The 19,945-nt window shown below is 38.3% G+C and overlaps 1 protein-coding gene across 11 annotated transcripts in view; it reads left to right on the top strand.

The window, feature by feature from the left end:
* EPS8 (epidermal growth factor receptor pathway substrate 8) overlaps nucleotides 1-19,945 on the top strand; it is a 141,070-nt gene that overhangs the window by 70,974 nt on the left and 50,151 nt on the right. For all 11 annotated transcript variants that reach the window (XM_055807881.1, XM_027782818.2, XM_055807886.1 and 8 more), the window contains 2 exons: nucleotides 11,787-11,877; nucleotides 13,000-13,073. In XM_055807881.1, coding sequence (XP_055663856.1) covers nucleotides 11,816-11,877; nucleotides 13,000-13,073 — 136 coding nt within the window. In that variant the 5' untranslated portion in view covers nucleotides 11,787-11,815. The remainder of the gene's footprint in view (nucleotides 1-11,786; nucleotides 11,878-12,999; nucleotides 13,074-19,945) is intronic.

Raw genomic sequence — 19,945 nt, 5'->3', positions numbered from 1 at the left:
GCCCCTCCAGCCTCTCGCTGGCAGGCAGAGAATCTGAAGATCCTTGCCTTAGTATAAACGTGACCCAGCAACAACCAAAACCATCCGTGTGCTGTCAACATTGTTCTGATACCAAATCCAAAACATAGCACTGCACCAGCTACTAAGAAGAACATTAACTCTACCCCAGCTGAAACCAGGACACCCTTCCACCTTCCCATCCACACTTCCTTGACACACGGATTTTTAATAAAGGAACTGAATGGAGAACAGTAAATCTGTATTCTGAAAGATTTTTGAAAGTTAGCTGCCTTTTAAACCAGTGGTAACTTTTCATAAAAGTTGAGCTCCTCTGAGGTTTCCATTGGGAGCCTATCTCACATAATTTTAGAAAAAAAATGACATTGGAAATGCCTCAGCAAAATGTTTTCAATTCAATGAATGAGCAAGTTGCAATAAAATATCTGGTTGCAGTATTTCAGCATCCCTTTCTGGCAAAATCTTGTTAAATTTGGCTTCGTAGCCAGTAGTGACAAACTCCTGGGCAAAATTTTCTGGTGATATGTGAAAATTCAAACTCCACAATTAGAGGAAATGGGAGCCAAAACATTTTGCATTGATTGAAATTTGTCTTTTATTGAGTTTCTAATTTTGCCATCTTAAAGCACTGCATATTTGCTGGAAATCTAGTATGTGATTATAAGGGCACTGAAATTTAAAAACATGTATACTTTTACTCCTAGAAGTCAGGCCTGTAATTTGCCAAGCATGGCCGTTCATGTCAGAGGCTGCTTTGGGAAATGTGAATTTGTTAATTGGTTTGGAAAAAAATCATGTTTCTGCCTTTGATCGGGTAACTTAAAAAAACCCAACCAAACCTCCAGAATTTGACGTTAGTTGAATATATGTTTTCATTATTGTAATGCCTGTAGAGGAAGGGCTTGGCCCAGATTAATGGAGAAGAAAATTGTATCTGTACAGAGAAACATAAAAAATTGCAACTAGAAAATCAGAGACATGAAATGCTAAAAGTTTAAATTAAATTTCTTCCCACAAATTGTGGAATCTGTTGTTGCTCGGTTTATTTTCTTCCATGAAAGAAATGCTGACTTACAGAAGCATGCTGTTAGTACTGCAGCAGGGTGTGACTTCGTTCATCAGTGACCTCAGTTCAGTAAGTTCTTTTACACTTGAATCGCTTTGTGCTGAAGAGTTGTAGCCCCAATGTGCACTGATCAGTTATGCTTAGATATTTTAAGATAGCCCTTTGTTTACTTGCTGAATTGTAATATAGGCTCTTCAGGTTATGTCTGCATTAATGCAAACAAAAATTGATGCTCAAGATTTTTGGTGACTCAAACAAACATCTCCAGGTGATATTTGGATGCAGGTGAGTTATCACATGTCTGAAAGTGCTGAGAACTGCCTAGACTGTGTTCAAGGTCATGCGTCTTAGTGTGCAGTCATACGCCTGGTTTTAACCCTAGGTAAGGGGAAGTTGTCCTTGAAGTTTATTGTTTTAAATTCATGGTTCAGAAGGAAAAACATCAGGGAAATGCTGTGTGATATAGAGGGACTGGCCATTTGACTTCACAGTTATGTACAAGTGAACAAGTCACATGGCTCCTATCTCTGCATTACTCCACTCTGCTGTGGAGTGGGAAATTATTTTAGATTACCTGATTGGCGTCAAGGCGGTACTTCAAGTAGAAGGGGAAAAAGTAACGTTCCCTTGAAAAACATACATTATTTTCAGTGCATATTTTCCAAATACAATGAAATTATTGTATTTTTGATAGTATTAAATTGAGTATCTCGGTTCACTTACCACCCCTGAGTGATGGTGATATGGGTTCTTTCTTTCATGGATAGGAAAATGGAACAGGGTTTGTAGAAGTCAGTGACTGCTGGTGCTAGGTCTTAACTTACAGTACAACTCCATTTCTCTTTAAAATTTAATTTTATTTTCTTTTGTCCTATTTTCAGAGTCCCTATGTTTTTGGTTTTGTTGTTACCTTACTATATGGACAGTGTGTATCTAGATACTCATGATGTATCCGACTATTAATGAAAAATACAAGAGGTAGTAATCAATTAAGTAACTGGATGGCAACTTGGATACCAACTTTCAGGAGCAACATTTCCCCCCATGTTAAAGACAAAGTCATTTTCTTAGGCCTGTCAGTTTCGAAGAAATTGGATTCCTGTAACACAGGGTAAGTTTTAAAGATAATGTACAATTTTCTGTTAGTGTCTATAAAGCACTCCATGCAAGGCAGGGCACAGAGGTTTGAACTCACAATTACTGGCAATGTTGCTGTTAAACACTACAGCTTCATAACTACGTCGCTTTGAGGACAAATTCTGCTACTTCTGTGGTTTGTGTGTGTGTGACAAGTGAAAACCTGGTCCCTTTTAGGAGACGTGATGACTAGATTTGAAATTAATTCAAATACTTACCAAGTCTTCTGTGTTGATTAATTCAAATACCTTTCAAGTCTCACATGTTAATTTAATACTTTCATGTATACATGATGTTTAAAGTACACTGAAAAATATATGGGGAATATTTTAAATTACATCTGAGAATATGAATACTCACTTTTCTAGCATTAAAATCTTGTTAAATCCCAAAACTTCTGATAGTGGTGTTTATTTTAAATCATGTTACCTAAAGTCATGAGCTTGCTTTTTTTTTTTTTTTTTTTTTTTTTATTTCAGCCTTGTGAAGCTTCATGTTCTGCCTTGTTTGCACATTATTTAGTTTAGACCTTTCTTAATAGGGAAGTTTGAGGAGTTAATCACTGTTATTGGAATAGTATGTGCTCATGTACCATGGTTTTAAAATAAAAGTTTTAGTTTTGCTATTGAGCTCTACTGTGAGCTTATCTTTCACCTGAGCATTGGTGAAATGCTATGGTCTGACTAATAATTTTTAAATCTGAAATGTTTGTTCACCTTTGTTACATGTGGCCTTCTCTGTTTTCATTTAACTTCATGGAAACTTTATATATATATATATATATATATGTATGTATAAAGTGCCTATCACCATATTGATAAACATTATTTGGAACCCCTTATAGAAAATGTAAATATCACAGTAAGATACAGAGTGTGAACCCTTCCTGTAATAAAATTTGAGGCTTTTCAGACTTGTGTGAGTTGGCATTTGGAGCACTTTATTGGTGGAAGAGATCCAGATTTCATAAATGTTGCTGGGTCCATATCATCAAAAGATACCATCAAAACGTGGTCCACAGCAGTATGGAGCTTGGGCGTTTGAAGAGAATCGGGAAACTAGTGCATGTTGCTCCTACTCAGCTTATTTTGTCTTGTTTAATTCAAGATTGTAACCTACTACTAACCTAGAAATTGGTTCTTCTAAGTAACTGGCTGATGGATTTTTATAGAAATGAGCCTTTGATTTATTCTGTGTGCTGCCCTGTTGAGAATAAATAAGAATAGATATCAGCTGTGTGGAGTGGAGGTTTTGTGTTTGGAGGGGGGTTTTTTCTTTTCTTTTAAATAGGGCTAGAATGAAAGTTTAAGTGGGGAACAGTAAGAAAGTCTTGCAATGGGACTCGCTTATTGCCATGTCTGAGACCATGATAACTGCAGTGTCAGTGTCTGGCTATAAGGCCTGCAAGATAAAAGCTAATACAATAACTTCACCAAAACTGAAGAAGGTGTATTTGTGAAAACAAGAATTAGACCTTGCCACGGTTCTATTAAACTAGGGAGGTGTTGATGAATGTTCCTGTCCTTTTTCCTCCTTCTGCTTGATGTTAATTGTTATGGTCTGGTTGGTGTATGTCAGTTCAGCTTTTGTTATGAACTCTACCACACCAATTTTAGTAATGTCAGCGTGTCATGACACAGCTATTAAGCTTGTGAGTAGACGTGGGTAGGTGGTTAAGCCAGTTCCGGTTGGACAACTTGCAGCAGCAAGCAGTATTTTAACTATGTTGGGAGTTCACTAATTTTTTTGACCAGACCAAGAGGAAAACTTTATTTAAAACAACATATGACACCTAAAGACATTGTCTTGTTAAGTATATACTGAATAGTATTACTACAGTAAGTCTTACCATTTCTTAACATTTTCACAAGCACTTCAGTGCAAGAAACTGTTCAGAAATATTTAATCAGCTACACTCACAGCCTGTTTCCAATGTGAAAGGGAAAAGTATGTCAAAATTTCATGATCTTTTTGACATTTGTCTTCTTGCTTATATGGCATCTGGGAAGAAGCACCCTCTGCATGCTGTTTCTTGCTGTTTTCTGCTGGCCCAACTAAACATACACACTAGTATTATAATGCTATTTATAAGTTCTCATTTCTAAAGTCAAAAGGTGACTTTCAAACCAGTGTCTGGGATGCCCTCTTGAAATCTTAACGATCTCATTTGAAGTATGGTGTAACAAGGAATAAAAGGAAGTAATGAAAAAAAATCAGAGACCATGAAGAAGAGAAATAAAACTGGTATCTGTGCTAGGTCAGCTGTATTCACCAGTCAGTCGTTCCAAGTCAGTTTGTTTAAAAAAAACAACTGCAACAAACAAGCAAGCAAACAATAAAACTACTGAAAACTCAAACCAGAACAAATTATTGTACTTCTCAGGTGGAAATATTGAGTGCACTGTTGTAGCCATGTTGGAATTAGGATTTTCGAGTAAAAACAGTTTCCTTTGCTAGCTCGCTGCTGTACTTGGGGGTGGGGGGGTGGGGAATAAAGTAGACCTGTTCCAGACACCTGGACCCTTTCTTAGGTCTGCAATAAAAGCAGTAGCCTTCAAAGTCAAGTGTGAATTGAGAACCACTGCTCTGAATTTCAATAAATATTAAATTAAAACAGAATTTAATTTTTAGCTTTCTCGTAACTGTTTTCCAGTGTTCAAGGAACAGCTTATAAGGGAGAAGGTGGTGATGCTGCTGGGGCTTGTCCCATGGGAATTGTTTTCCTGTATCCTTTGTGTGAGTCTACATGGGTGTGCAGGGTTTCCTGGGTGCTGTAGATGAGGTGCCGAAGTAAGCTCTGGTGCAGGATGCCCATGGCTCTCTAAATCCGTTACGACTTCCATTGGATGAATTTTTCTTCTTTGATCCTTTTCAAATACTTGAGGTAGACTTACCAGAGACATTGATTTTTTTATGATACTTTATAATTCCTTTTTTTCTATGTCCTCCTACAAATTCCTTCATGTGCCACAGATGCCGCCTTCTTTAGACTGTTCTGTATGTGTGAAGGGTTTTTTTGTGTTGGTTGGGTGCCCCCCCCCCCCCCTTTCATACAAGATACTGGTCTTCCAGCTGCGGTGATACTTTCTGCAAGGTCTGCATAATTATCCTGATCTTGGTAATTAATACTCATCTTGCTTTAGATGAGGTGGTTAATTGTCTAATTAAAAATAGCAGTGAGTGGTGGCTTTAGTGTTTGGCATATTTATTAACATTCCTTTGTTGCAATAGGGATTTGAAGTCTTTGAAGCTTTTGTATCTGTAAAGCTGTTTTATTTTCTTTTAATACAGTTAATTATAAATTATGGCCAGACCTGAGTGAATTGAATGGAAATAGGTCGCCGTGCCAGAGTAAGAACGTGTTTTCAAGCAGGGTCTTTATTAGTGTGGCAGTAAGGGCTAAGTCTATGAACAGGATCTATCTGAAATATATTCGTTCAGTTCTTTCTGTTGGTCTTCATATTTCTGCTTTTTCTCAAAATAAAGGACATTTATCTTTACTATACTGTTACAATTAATTTCATTAACAGTGAATCACTGGAAAATGTCATAGTAGGAAAAAAGAAGATTCAAAATGCATTTTTTTATCTTATTAGTTTTCCCAACAGAAAGCTTCTCTCTTCGGTAACAGTTCTGGCTCTGAAGACTGGTCTTGAATTATCATATAGAGTTTACTACTTTGACAATTATATCACCATATTGTCTTAATAAATTTATCCTGTCCCTCCTGCTGAAAGGAATCGCAGTGATGAATGTAGTGTACTCCTTCTGCTGAAGGACTGAGGAGAAAATACTATTTTTCACAAAGTCAATGAAAACTGTAACACGGTTTGTAACTGGATAAAGCAGCATTGATTGAGCTCATCTGCTGGACTGCTCTGTGCAGGTGAATACGCTTACAAATCCCTCCTGCTGGGCAATGCTCTGTCCCCCTGTCATGTGGTGTTCCCTGCCTGGCCAGAGCAGTATTCATTTATGTCACAGTCATTAGTCTCTTGAAATGCTCCTACCTCTCTGCCCCCTTAGACAAACAGGCAAATAATATTCTGGGTTTAAGTTCAGGTTTCTATCAGGAGTGAAATTCAGGGGGAAGAGGGGGGCATATCCAGTCCTTTCCTGCCCGCCCTCAGGTTTCCTTAGCAGGAGCCCCGGTTAGCTAACGTTGCATCCAGCAGAAGGGTGGGTTGGGGATGCACTGAAATCTAAACACAGGATGCAACTCAGTGCAGGCTTGTATAAACTGAGATGCAGTGTAATTTGTGCCAGTGGCCATGCAGGATTACTCTGAAACCAGAGAAGACATGAAAGTAACAGCACTTTCAAAATTATTTTTTTGCGGCTATTGTATTAACATGTTTGCTTGAAGTCGTCATACTTGGACACAGGAATGTATACTGCGGTACCTATTCCTTTCTCAGAAAGGTTCATTAATAGAACAGCCCAATCATTAATAAGATGGCTTGAAAGAGTCAAAGAGGACAACAGCCAGAGTGGTGGTGAATGAAGTCCAAGTGTTCTGTCTTGAAACTGCATCACTTGCAGGGTCTAAGTTTCAATTTTCTGTGTGATTTTTGCTGTCATCTTTTTGACCAGCCTTTGGATGCTCCAATCCTGTTAATTGAAAATAGAAAGCATTACAGTACAAAGCTGCTGCCAGCCCAACCAGTAGCAGTTTGTCTCAGAGAATTCTGATATCAATGTACCGAGGATGGAAAATCCCCAGTGATCATTTCCAAAGTAATACTCGCTTATGCATGCAAGTGCATCTTGGTGTTTATCTTGAGGCAGGATGTTGAATAGCCAGCAGAACTCATGTTTGCTCTCGGTGGTTGTCTGAAGAAGCCCCAGAGCAGAGGGCAGCAGCAACATTTCATCTGACTCCTGGGACATATTTCTGTCAGGAGTTCCCCATTTGTAAAATTTGTGACTGGAGTGGAGATACAAATAGGGGAGTGTTGGGTCAGAGCAAGGTAGACACAAGAGGAGAAGACACCAAGATGCAAGGACATAAGGAATAACTAAGAAATTATCTTAGTGTGGAGAAACAGGGGGGTTAGAAGTAATAACTATTCAAAAATGAGGAAGGAAAATGTGTGTGTGTGAACAGGGCGAGGTTCGAGGAAAAAACAAATGAAAAAGAGTAAGTCATGCAGCGAGTTTTAGTAGTTCATATTCTGTGGAACAACAGTACTGAATGTTGTGGGATAGCAGTAAGAAGCATTTTTATAGAATGCATGATGAGTTATAGTGTAGCATGGATATATCTGGGGTTTTTTTGTTGTTGTTTTTGTTGTTCTGTAATATTTTTTCAAAGGGAAAGGGTAGAGAAAGCGTCCCCTGATCTGACATTACTGCAATGTCAGATCCGCTACAGATATGCATTACCTTGTAATAGTTTAGGCTGGAGTTACAGCCTGTGCCTGCTATCTACCTGGGGAAGAATTCTTGGGGTTTTTTTGGTTTTTTTTTTTGTTTGGTTTTTTTTTTTTTTGGGGGGGGGGGGGGGGCATGTGATAACAATGGCTTATTACTAACAATATTTGGTTAATCAGTAGATAATTATTGTTCCAGCCATTCTTGGCTTTCCTTTTTCCTTCCCCTACATCCTTCTCTCCTTAACCCTTTCCCCCTCCATAATTTCTAAAATGTCCATGCTGTTAAGCTGTTTCTCTTTCTGTCCATCTGGTGGTGTGATATGCTACTGGGTGGGACTGATGGATTCAGGATAAGTGGAAAAAAAACACCTGTCTCTGCAATATCTCATTTTCTTTAATGAGATAGTTCGGCTCTTCTAGAAAAGGGATTTTTACAAGTAAATTGAGGCATTTTTTTACCTTTAGTTCCTACTAGGAAATTAAATGGCAGGGCATGTGAGTTGCTGATGTGCCAGCTTGTTGTTGCACAGGGACTGTATTGCCTTTTATTAAGCTGCTGTGCTACAAGAGGTATGGAAGGTGGAGAGTATTTGTAGCATTTGGGCAGATCCTTAAAATGGCTATTTATGTCTGATATAATAATGTTGTATACCAGTATAATATTCCTCATGGTTGGGATTAAGCACCTCTAACTGTTGGCTACTAAAGAACCAAAGTATATCTGTCTCCAGAAATGGTTTGTGTGTTACAAGGGCTGGAGCCTTGTCATTTATATTGCTGCTTACTATCAATATGCTGAAGTCCCTTCAAAAATAAAGCTGATGGCAACAGTGAAGTCCTAGGTGGATTTCTTTTTGTTCAGTCTCTGACACGGTGGGAAGAGAATTCAGTATGTATTTGTTTTTAGGAATTTCAAATTTACAACTGTTTTCTTACTGGGTTTAATAATATATTTAAAGATAAATACCTTAATATTTATCTTTGTTTCTTATTATGTTAGCTTTTTTCTTATTATTAATATCTTCTTAAATGGTTATTTAGTTTTCCTGGTTTAAAATATTTCTTGTTCAGAGTACGCATGGTTTCTTTGCAGAATCCTCAGAAAGGCATGACCGTTCTTGGGCATATTCACAAGTAAACTGTTAATACTTCAGGCCTGTTAAAGAGGGATCATACAGTTAATTTTGAAGGATGTTTATCTTAAAGTCCAGAACACCAGCGTGTGTTGCTGTGAACTGCTGGGCTGAGGTGAAAGGGAAGATTAAAGAGGAAGTGGAGTTTATTAATAGACTCCTGGATTACAATGGCTTTGCAGTGTGCATGAGTTGACTTTTGCTATGGGACTGGTTGTAAGAGATGAAAGAGCATTTGAGATGAGAAATGCAGCAGAGAAAGCTGTAGAAGAGAATAATAGGTGAAGCACTGCACATTCGGTTATCCTTTTGTGGGTCTTTTTTCTTCTTTCCATCATGCACTTAATAAAAAATGTAAAGAGTTTTCCTAAAATATTTTTTTTTGGAAGCATTTAGGTTGAAAGAGATGAAACTGCCTGATAATTTGGGGGAAATACGAGTAGCTTTTTGATGCTGTTACGAATATTTGGACTAATTATAAATAATGACTGAAAGGATTTGTTTGTATTCATATTCAGGAGCTTTCTTGAACCAAGTGATAGAAGCATTGCGTAGCCTCTTGAAATTGTCATGTCAAAATAGTTGTCTTGGCATTTGGTTTTTTAACAGTGGAAACGGGCATGAGGGACAGGAAGTACTTGTTGGCTTTACTCGGCTATCAAATAGCAAGTGTTTCGTTTATCAGCTAAAACTAAAACTTTTGTGCTTACTTGGCAGAACAAACTGCTTGCCTTTCTTTTTTCTACAGATAACATTTCTGACTTCAGATTTTCATTATCACTTGATTCAAAATATAATTTTAAAGCTTTTTATATTTACTCTAAGTGCTGTCATGCCTGACAGTGGGCAAGTGTTTAGTCATGAGGCATGTTTTCTTCCCTTAATGTGAAAATCTGCTGCTCAGCTTCATTGCTGCTTTAAAACTTGGTGTCGTTATGCTAACTTTAAAGACTGAAGCTTTAGTTTCTAATATATTACATTCCTTCTACTTAAAATATGTTTCACCACTTTCATAAAATTAAGTGGAGCACAAATAACCCAAGTATTTGTCAGATTAAGATGTTAGAGGAATGAAATAATTTTGAGACACTCAAACCAAGTTTTTTCCCCACATCTCACTTTAAAGGAGATAGCTGTGGAGTTTGTTATAAATAGAGCTATGAAAAAGACTGCCAGTGATAAAAGGGTATGGCAAATAGAATTATTAAATAAGTGTTACGCTAAATAATGTGTGCATGGAGAGCAAAGAAAGTTGGGGATACTGAAAAGCAATGGAGATAATTTGTGTCAGTTTTTTTGGATCTGGTCACTCTTAGGAGGCTAATCACAGGGTAACAAATTGAGCAATGGTTGCATGTGGTGTTGCAGAGAGTAAGAATTAATGGCCAGCAGGAAATCTTGAAGAGCTTAATGGCAGCATGAGCTGGAGAGGAACACTCTTGAGTAGCTCTGGTCCCTGCAGTTGCTGAAATGGAACAAGGAGTGCACAGTGACCTGGCAAATTCTGCTGAGAAAATGAATATTTTTATCTTTTCAAGTCATGGGACAATTTCAGGATGCTTCCCAAAGGTTGTAATTGCTAATGAATTGAGCAGTACTCGTCATGGATAGTAACTTATTGGAGACAGCTGCTAAGTACTGCACTCTACAAAAACTGGCTTAGAGCAGCTAAACAGGACCAGTATATGTCAGTAAAGATGTTTTGCAAGGAGGAATCAAAGGTTTAAAAGAAGAATTTTAAAAAAGAGGGATAGTAAGCAAAATTGCCAAGTATGTGCTCACTAAAGGCAATACTACACTTCCACATGATTCCATTTGGCATGTAGTTGAGACAGCTCAGTTCTAGTTAGCTTTGCTAACTGCATCTCAGGTAGATGTCAGGCGTTCCTCGGAAAGGCACAAATATGACTGTTCTCAATACAGAAGACCAAAAGCAGCTCCTATGTCTCCAAGAACAGAATTGGATTTTGACTGTGGTTTTGCCTGAAAAAGGAAAGTAGCAGAACATATGTGGGTACAAAATACAGTATGCACTGTAGGTCAGTCAGCTGCTGCTGCTTTGTACAAGAGAACAGCTACAGTGAGGCAGTAAGTTGACTTAGTGATTCAGGAGATAAGCTGGTTGTAAGGTGGCTCTAGTACAACAAAGCAAGTTGTGCTAATTTTGGAAATGGAGGTTTTGTTAGGTACAAATTTTATCTGAGGTACTTTTGACTATTTTGCAGAGTTAAAAGAAATCTTCTGTTTAATGATTGAGATGTTAAGAAACATTCAAATATGTATTATTCATATAGGTATAAATGAAAGAATATTTGCCCGTGGTAAATTTGAATAGGGATTTGTTAATTGTTTAGAGGCTTGTGAAAGTCACTTTCCAGAGTCAATTTTAACTTAAATGGGCACATTATTAAAGGGAGAAGGCATTCTTTTAGCTGTTTCATCATGGCTTTTTCAGTATTGCTGTTATATGAGAGGTTCCATTTGGCATGCCAAACTTTCAGGATGTTAAATGCTTTAAAAAAGAAGGGCTTTTTTTAGTCCCAAAATTGCTAGCCAAGTTTTCTTTTGTGCTAACAATTGTGTTTTGTTTTGATTGTGCATCTTTCTAACAATTCAGCTAATAAGTTTCATAGAGCATGTATCAAAAGGTAATTTCAAAAGTTTCATTTGAAAGAAATGAGCTGAGGGTTAAAATCAGGCACGCTTAACTATTAAAGTTGCCAATTGGAACATCTTGTTAATTTCTGCAGTAGATGTTGGGTTTTGTTTAGTCAGCCTTTTATTTCTAAAGCTATTCCTAAAGGCCATTGTATCAATAATAATAACTTTATTCACTAAATTATAAATTATTTGAAGCAATAACTATCACATTACAACTGGGAGAAGTTTCATAATGGGTCTTCAAGGCATCACCACGATGCAAATAATAATTGAGCTTGTTGATGCAGTTTCTTTCCCATTTCAATGATAATTTTCTCGTTAGGTTTGTGTTACGTATGTATTAAACCTTCATCTTTTAAGAGACTTCAATTCATATGCTATTGTTTCTTTTCCCAGGTCGTTTCCCTCAGTAAGTGGCAATAAGAATGAATGGACATATATCAAACACTCCTCCCGGTGGATATGGAAGTTATTTTCTTCAAATGAAGTAAGGTTATGCCTCTGATCTTCCTTTTAAGGACAAAAAATAATGCTGTATTTTCTTCTTTATGCTTTCATTTCAGATAGAGCTATAATTGTTAGTTCCCATTGGAATAATACAAAGGCAGTTTCTTTAAAAGAATGTGCATTTTTACAACCATGTAACCAAACTGACAGACACGATATGACTGATTTTTGTTTTAGTGTAAGGTTAAAGCTGTATTATTGAACAGAATCATCTGGAACAGAAAATAAATTGCTGTAGCCATAACATACTTACTGTATTACTCTGAGAGGTCTTCTTATGCTTGAGGTGTTCAAGCTTAGCTCTGAGTGAATGCATTTTTATACATAAAAGATGCAGCTGCCCTTTCCATCTGTGAGAAAATATTGTTTCCTAGTAAACAGGACTAGCAACTGCTACCTGAAAGTAGGTTACCTGAGATAAGGTGCTCCCTGCATTAGAAGCATGGCACTAGGCTCATTTGCAGCCCTAGTGACAACTGACTTAATCTGATGCTGAAGAACACGTACATATGAGCAGGGCATATGTGCTGTCCTCATTGCTGTCCCTTTAAAGTGAATTTGTGCATGACTCACTTTTGTTGTTACAATGTTCGGAAGTTGGATTGCCTTTCCATTTGTTGTAGGCAATGATATTCCTTTTAAGTCTTTTATGAAAAGCAGTTAAAGTTATTAACAACAAATGACACCTGTGTGTGCAGGAAAACCCTCAAAATCCTATCGAGTCTTTGGCATAGTCAATATTATTGTTGTTGTTATTGTTATTATTATTATAATAATAACAACAACAATAATAATGTAGTTTTGATTACTTATGGTAATATTTGTGTGCATACCACACTCCCATTGTGTGCGATGTTGTATTAATGCACCCCCCCCCCCCCCCCCCCCCCCCCCAAAAAAAAAACCAAACCAAACTCAGAAGGGCTTCCAACCTAAGTGAAACGTGCTTCATTGTATTCATGGTGCAGAACAAATATCCCATATCATTACCTCTGTTAGGTAGGTATATATAGTCCTGCATAAGGGGAGGGTTTTTCTCAGTGCCTGTTTCTCTGTGGCAAATACATCTATACAGAAATTGACCAGAAACGTTTTCTTCCAGTGGCTATGGTTCCCCAACGTTTGCTCAGACAGAGAGGGAACAGAATTCAAGAACAAGTGCAAAAGCTCTTTATGGTAAGATGGCATGAGTTCTCTAAACTAATATGTTTAATTTTTGGTTTAAATATTGATTGTGATGTCATGGTAGGAATATTTTATGCATACAAATCTGAAAGTGTATGTCTAAACACATGGGTGTGTATGTCAACAGAATAAAATAGCAAAGTGATTTTATTCCTACTAAAACTAACTAGGCTAGCTAGAAAATGGTTTTTTATGGTTTACTAAGCAGGGAACTCCCACCTGCTAATTTTTAAGGCAGCAATGTATAAAGCATTTATCACAAAACTGAATGATCCTATAGCTAAGGTATGTACCAAGGAGAATGCGTTCAGGGGTCTAGCAGTGCTATTGGTTTGATTCATGACCTGTGTCTCCCCCTGCCTCCCCAGTTTTATCCCCTGCTAGCAGAAAAGGAATTTACAATATTATTCTTGTTTGACACAAGGATTTCATGGAAATTGGATTTGATGTAATGGATTTGGAGTCCTATTTGGCCTGCTATTGTCAACGGGCTTTGTGACTGTTAAACGTGATGTTACTTACAAATGCCTAAATGTTGTTACACTTAACCAACTACAAATGCTAGTATTTGTCTTGGCTGTGTATGCTCCTCTCTACCCCATGGCCAAATCACTGTGGAGGCAGAATGTAGTCATGTTCCTTGCCCGCCAAATTGCACCATTTCCTGGTCATCCACCTCCAGTGTGAATATATCCTGCTGATAGCTGTGCTAATGGAAGTAGAAGCAGCAGTGAGGCTGAGAGATGTTCTGTTGTGTAAATCTGTGCCTGTTGTTAAATGCTCTTTTGAAAGTCAGCAAAACTGATGAGGTTTGCAGCGAGAACCCAGTCCTGTGCAGGACCCCTTGCACCTCAGCCTGCTCTCCTTTGCTGTATCTACCACCTCTTCTGCAGGTTAACAAACTGGAAAGCTCAAAGAGCAGAGGCTGATAACTGCAACATCCCTAGTAGTAACTAATCTTTTCTCCCTCCTGTTGTGGGTGGGGTGATGGCTGGGAGTGGCCTTGGACGTTAGGGGAGTGATGGCAGGATGCTTCCTGGCATTAGAAAGGCATTAACTTTGCCCTTGGAAGGATTCCCTGCAGGCCTCGAGTTTGGTTACTCTTCCATGGGCAGATGAGAACTTTGTTCTGTTGGTTGCCTTGTTCGCTTTCAAACTGCTTCAAAATTCCTGAGGCTAAAAGCCCCCAGGGGAGATTGGAGGTCTCCTGGCTTTGTATCCTCTGAAAAGAGGAGTGGTGTGAAAAAACTGATGTGGTTTGGTGGCTGAAGGCACTGTGCTACAGTAGTGCTGAGGTCCACTTTAGAAAAATCAGCAAAGACAGAAGTAGAACCCATTTAAAGCATTTGTTATTTGGCAACGAATGTTGCATGTGAATAATTCTAAGTTAAAATTTGTCTTTTTTTAGTGGTATGCTACAAAAGTCAGTCACTTCACTGACTGACTATTAAAGGCAGGAACTGCAACTGAGGAAAATTCAGAAGTGATCATTTTAAACAATGATGTCTGCATCCTGTATGGGTTCATTCAACGAACTGATTGCACGTGTTGACAGAAATAGTAGGTGGTAACAGAAACCAGCAAGAGACATTGTGAAAAACTCTTAGCAGATTATTTCTTTATGAGATGTTAGGAGAGTGTTGCACTTTTCTTTTTCATTTTGTATCATAATAATAATGATTTTTCAGGAGTATGTGGTTTGAACAGTGTGACGGTGCTAGTAAGTGTCTTCACTATGTCCTTTAATCTTTGTGGGCTTTGAAAATAGTAAGTCTTTGAGCTTTTTCTTATCAAACATGATTGGATAGTCATATGTCAGTAGAAGACGGGGACAAGTTAGTTGATTTGAGGTATATAATGCTAAGCAGCCTTTTACTTCTAACACACTTAATTGAATTCAGGTACCAATTGAAAATGCTTAACCATATAATTGCTGCATGGTGGCTTCTGTAAAATGAATTGTTGATCTTGGTTCACTTCCACTGTTGGTAGATACAGCACAAAACCGTAGCTGCAGTTGCCAGGAGCTGAATGAAGTAGACAACTCAATTATCCTGGAGCTCTGAGTGAAGATATATTGGCACAGCTTTTAGAGAGGAATTTGCACATTTTACTGCTGCTTCTCTGTTTTGCATGCATAAAGAACTAGACTGTCAGTATCGCCAAATGTATGAACTGGAGAAAACAGGAAAACACCTAAAACCTTCCTCAAACTCTGGGCAATTCTAATTTTTAATTTTAGCAACGATGTTACCATTCTGCTGCATCCCATGTGTGTCTTTTCTTCCCTTGTGATGTTAGGGATTTTCATGCACACTGTCACGCAGTGCGTGGGAAACAATTGAATGATACTGGAACTGTTAAAATATGGTAAAAATATGTATTACAAAATATTTTATTATGATTTATTTATAATTAATAACTAACAAATATTTTATTTGAGACCCATGTGACTGAAAGCCTATAAAGCAGATTGGAGGTGTCCTACCTTTCTTTTTACATTTTATATTATGTATATGTATGTTAAATGTCCGTATTTTACTTATGTAAATACATAAAGCTAATGTATAAAGATTCACTTACAATATATTGGAAATATATATATAGTCTTACTGTAAAAGTAAAATGGACCATGTGCTTTGAGAAAAAGTGACAATGTAATGTTAGCGGCAAACTTTGTCCATGACAAACTTCCTTCCCTTGGAAGGCTATTGAATGTCATTTGGATTAAAGCATCTATCCATGGGTATCAGCAAGTGAAGATGGTACCTGGGATCCACAGTGACCACTTGATCTTGAACTCCATTTATTCCAAGCATAGTAAAGACTAATTAATAACAGCAACAATAATAATAATAGTGATGATATTAATATGTGTGTGTATATATATATGTGTGTGTATATACGCACACACACACGTATGTGTCGTGGCATAAAGTTTATCTCTTGAGTCCCAGTGCTGAGGTGATTCATAATAGTTCAGTCTTTCAGTCATCAGGCAAAATGTTGCCTTCAGTGCCAGTGGGAAAGGAGGCTAAAGTTTTACTGGTATTACAGACAGTTCCGTTAAAAACTAGACCAGAGTCGTCATTATCTCTGGTGTGGTTATCTGATAGAAAAAACTTCCTTGCGACTGCTTTTTTTCCTGTGTCAAATAATCCCTTTTGTTATCCATCGTTTCCTTCCTGAAATGAACTGTTTTCTATTTGCATGATAAATCTCTTGCTGAACTGGGAGGGAAGATGCGCTCTGCACATTCTTATGGGGTTTATTTAATTGTTTACTTCCTGATCTTTCAATCTGAAGTGGGTTTTGGCTCCTACTGTCATCTATTGTTCTGACATTAGCTTCTCCATCTGTCTTCTGCAGCTCTGCTTGTGGAGAGATGGGTGGCATCAGTCAGCACCAATAGCCAGGGTTGCGCTGGGGGTTTGCCGGCAAGTGACAGTGTGGAGCAGCCCCGTTCTCCAGGAGTAGTGAGCCAATGGTTCACTCCAAATTGTTAGATTATTATACGACACAGGATTGAAAGATGTTGCTAAAATTGTCTTTACACTGCATGAGAAAAGACTAGGCATTTTTTTGGTGTTTATCTTCTCATGGCTGTGATTATGTGCTAGCAGTGAAATTGCATGTGTATTTTTGCATTGCTCCAATACCTCGTTCAAAGCAAGAACTGTAGTGTAATATATTTAAGGAAATCACAAGCACATCATAGACTAGGTAAACGAGTCCGTTGAAAGAAGCCATCCATGTCACATGCTTGTATTATTTAATACTCACATGAATTAAACTGACTCCTAAACAATACACTTTCTTTGTTAGTTAGTTCCATATAGCCATCAGGGAGAAGCTTGTAGCATAAGTTTCTGAAAGTGGTAGCATTTGCCTCTCTGAAAATGAGATTTGTTTTGGACTCAATTTTGACCTTTCTCCCTGGATGTGTAGGTTCTGTCTCCTGCACTTTGCTCTCAGTATCAAGTTGAGTTTTTCCAGCTGCTGCAATTCGTTCTTAAAGGGGCATCAACAATCAGTCCAATGTAAACCAGAAATGTATGGTAGTAAACTAAGTATTGGGCTTTTCTGCTTGATGATGTGTGGTAATAATTTATACTGGCACTCCAGGATTCTTAGGACAGCTTGTGAGGAAGATTTATGGCCACATGGATTGCCATCAGATTTCAGAGCTTTGCCTCTTTGTACACTGTACAGGCATTTTCCAATTTGACTATGGAAGGGGAAGATGGGATCCACCATGACCCTTCTTTGTGTTATCATAGCCATAGCACTGATAACATTTATTACGTCTGGCGTATGCAATTATTTGTAAGACACTGGTGTAAGTGTAGGCATAGAGATGCCTCATTTCTGTTTTAGGCATTTAGGAACTGAATATTTATTGTGTCTAAAGGTATTGCAGCTCTAACCAGCACCACCTGTGCTTCAGGTCATCTGTTAAGACCCAGCTTGAGATCTTTTGCTTTTGGTAAGAGTTTCACCTACCTAGATAAAGAGTTAGATTTCCTCTGCTGTGATACATTTCTCTGTGTGATCTGGACAGTGGCACAGAGCCAAGCTATGGCTGAGTTTGTAAAGCAGCTTTCTAATTTGCCATACTGCTGCATCCTCGTCCAGTTGGAAAATGGGTGAGACAGGACTCTAGCTATGTCAGGTTCTGTTCATAGCTCTGCCTCAACGTACCTTGGGCAGCACTGGCGTTTTTGTCTGAAACTGTGCAATAGTTACCCTTTCCAAAGTATGAAATGGTCCTTTCCAGAAATAACTGGGGATAGCGCAGATTTCTTAGTGTACTGAGGGCAAGGAAGAGAATGAATGATGGCAATCTTGAGTCCTGTTTTTCTAGTAGTATTTTTGACTCTGCTAAAAGTCTTTGGTCAAGAGGTTGGGTTTGGTGTTCTGGTGGTTTGGATGCTTCCAAAAATAGTATGAAATCAGTACCTTTTAACATCTTTTAGAAACCAGAAACATGGTCCATTCTGGATGACTGGGAAATTCAGTAAATTCGCAAAGACATGAATAGCAGTAGCATCTGTCTACAACAGACAGTGGGAAGAGTATTAGTTTCTGTGGATCAATGTTTCTATTCCTTTGAAGGTTTACTAGCTGGTAGATCTTACAGTCAGGACCTAGGAGTGAAATGCTGTGCTGCTTTTAAGTTAATTACCCTTGCGTTGTGAGAGATTTTATTTTGCTCAAATTCTTCTGCGTTACATTTGCTATAGATTGTGATTAAGAATTTAATTTAAATGTCTTCTGCCATGATCCTTTTTATTTTTTTCCCCTTTATCAGAGAGAAAATACTTTAGGTAAATTTTGTGCAGCATATCAGCACGGTTTGAGCAAACTGCGATATTAAGGCTGCACTGTATTTTACATGTTGGACGTAAGAGCTGCAGTAAGTAGAATAAATAGAAAAAAACCTCATTAGTTCTGATAGTTCTGTTCATCCTTTGATAGTTTTATACATCCTATCTGGAAGTCTCTGTTGCAGAATTTCACTGTAGCTTCAATAACTCTCTTCATGCATGAAGGGACCTGTGAGAGGCTGATACTGACTGGGAAGATTAGGAGAGTGAAATGGAGCATACCGAATTTTTTTTTTTTTCCCTTGGTGTCAGGGATTGACCCCAGCCAGCAACTAAGGGCCTACCTAGATGCTTGCTCATTCCCCCTGTCTCCTCCCTGCAGCAGGATAGAGAAGAGAATTAGAAGAGCAAAAGCAAGAAAAAACTGATGGATCAAGATAAATACAGCTTAAGTGAAGCAAAGAGAGAGGAGCAAAAGGTTCCGAGTAGTGCAAAGGCAGTCACTCACCACCTGCCACAAGCAGACCAATGCCCAGGCAGTCTCTGAGTGAGGGCTACTTTGGAAAGAGTACCTGCTACTTTTATTGCTGAGCATGACATTATACCATATGGAATATCCCTTTGGTCAGTTAGGGTCAGCTGTCCCAGCTGTGTCCCCTCCCAGCCTCTTGTGCACCCCCAGCCCACTCACTGGGGCAGCAGAGTGAGAAATAGAGAAGGCCTTGACTGTTCAGCAACAGCTAAAACATCTCTATGTTATCTGCACTGTTTTGGTCACAAATTCAAAACATGGCATTCAGGCTGCTGTGAAGAAAATTAACTCCATCCCAGCCAGACCTGGTACATTCAGTAAGTCAGCAAATTCTGTTGTGTGTTTTCAGTAGGGTATGAGTTACTTGCATTTGAAGAACATGTAATAAGTCAAGAGGAATTTTCAGTGTTTCTGTAAAAGCAGTCAGATTAATATTGATGAATAATAATCAACTACGTTGATATGTGGAAGAGTTGAGGAGATGGAAGCTACATTTCCAGAAGAATGGTAGTGGGCAACTCAGTAGGAAAAGAAGAAAAATAAGGAGCTGTATATGGATGAAAAAAGACTGAGAGTCATATGCCCAGATATAGCTGACTTGGAAGCGGAAATGTGGAAATGTTGTAGGAAGAAGCAGCAAACCCTTGTGTCATCTGGGTAGAGAAAGATCAAGAACAGGTTTGCAGGCTTGTATCAATTTTGCTAGAAGTTCAAGGCAGTGGAGCACATCAGCAGAAGTGGGTGCAAAAGGATTTGGGTCCTCCTTCCTGAGGTCAAGGTGAGAACTTGTGGAGGTTTGTAGGCAGAATCTAGGACATGAGCCAGGCACTAGGAGAAAGCAGAGGCTGAGATTTAGTTTTGAGCTAACTGGCAAAAAACATGGGAAAGAGGATGTGTTCTAGATACCACCCTTTTTTTAAATTATTTTAATTTTTTTCCTTCTTTCCTTTGTGTTATGTTCATGTTATCATGGGGGGACTTTATTTGTTCTTCCTTCATTGCAA

The sequence above is a fragment of the Falco peregrinus genome, chromosome 6, assembly GCF_023634155.1.
Source record: "Falco peregrinus isolate bFalPer1 chromosome 6, bFalPer1.pri, whole genome shotgun sequence".
In the NCBI taxonomy this organism is placed as follows: Eukaryota; Metazoa; Chordata; class Aves; order Falconiformes; family Falconidae; genus Falco; species Falco peregrinus.
The sequence above is the reverse complement of the archived record's forward strand: the minus strand, read 5'-3'. Positions and strand labels throughout refer to the sequence as shown.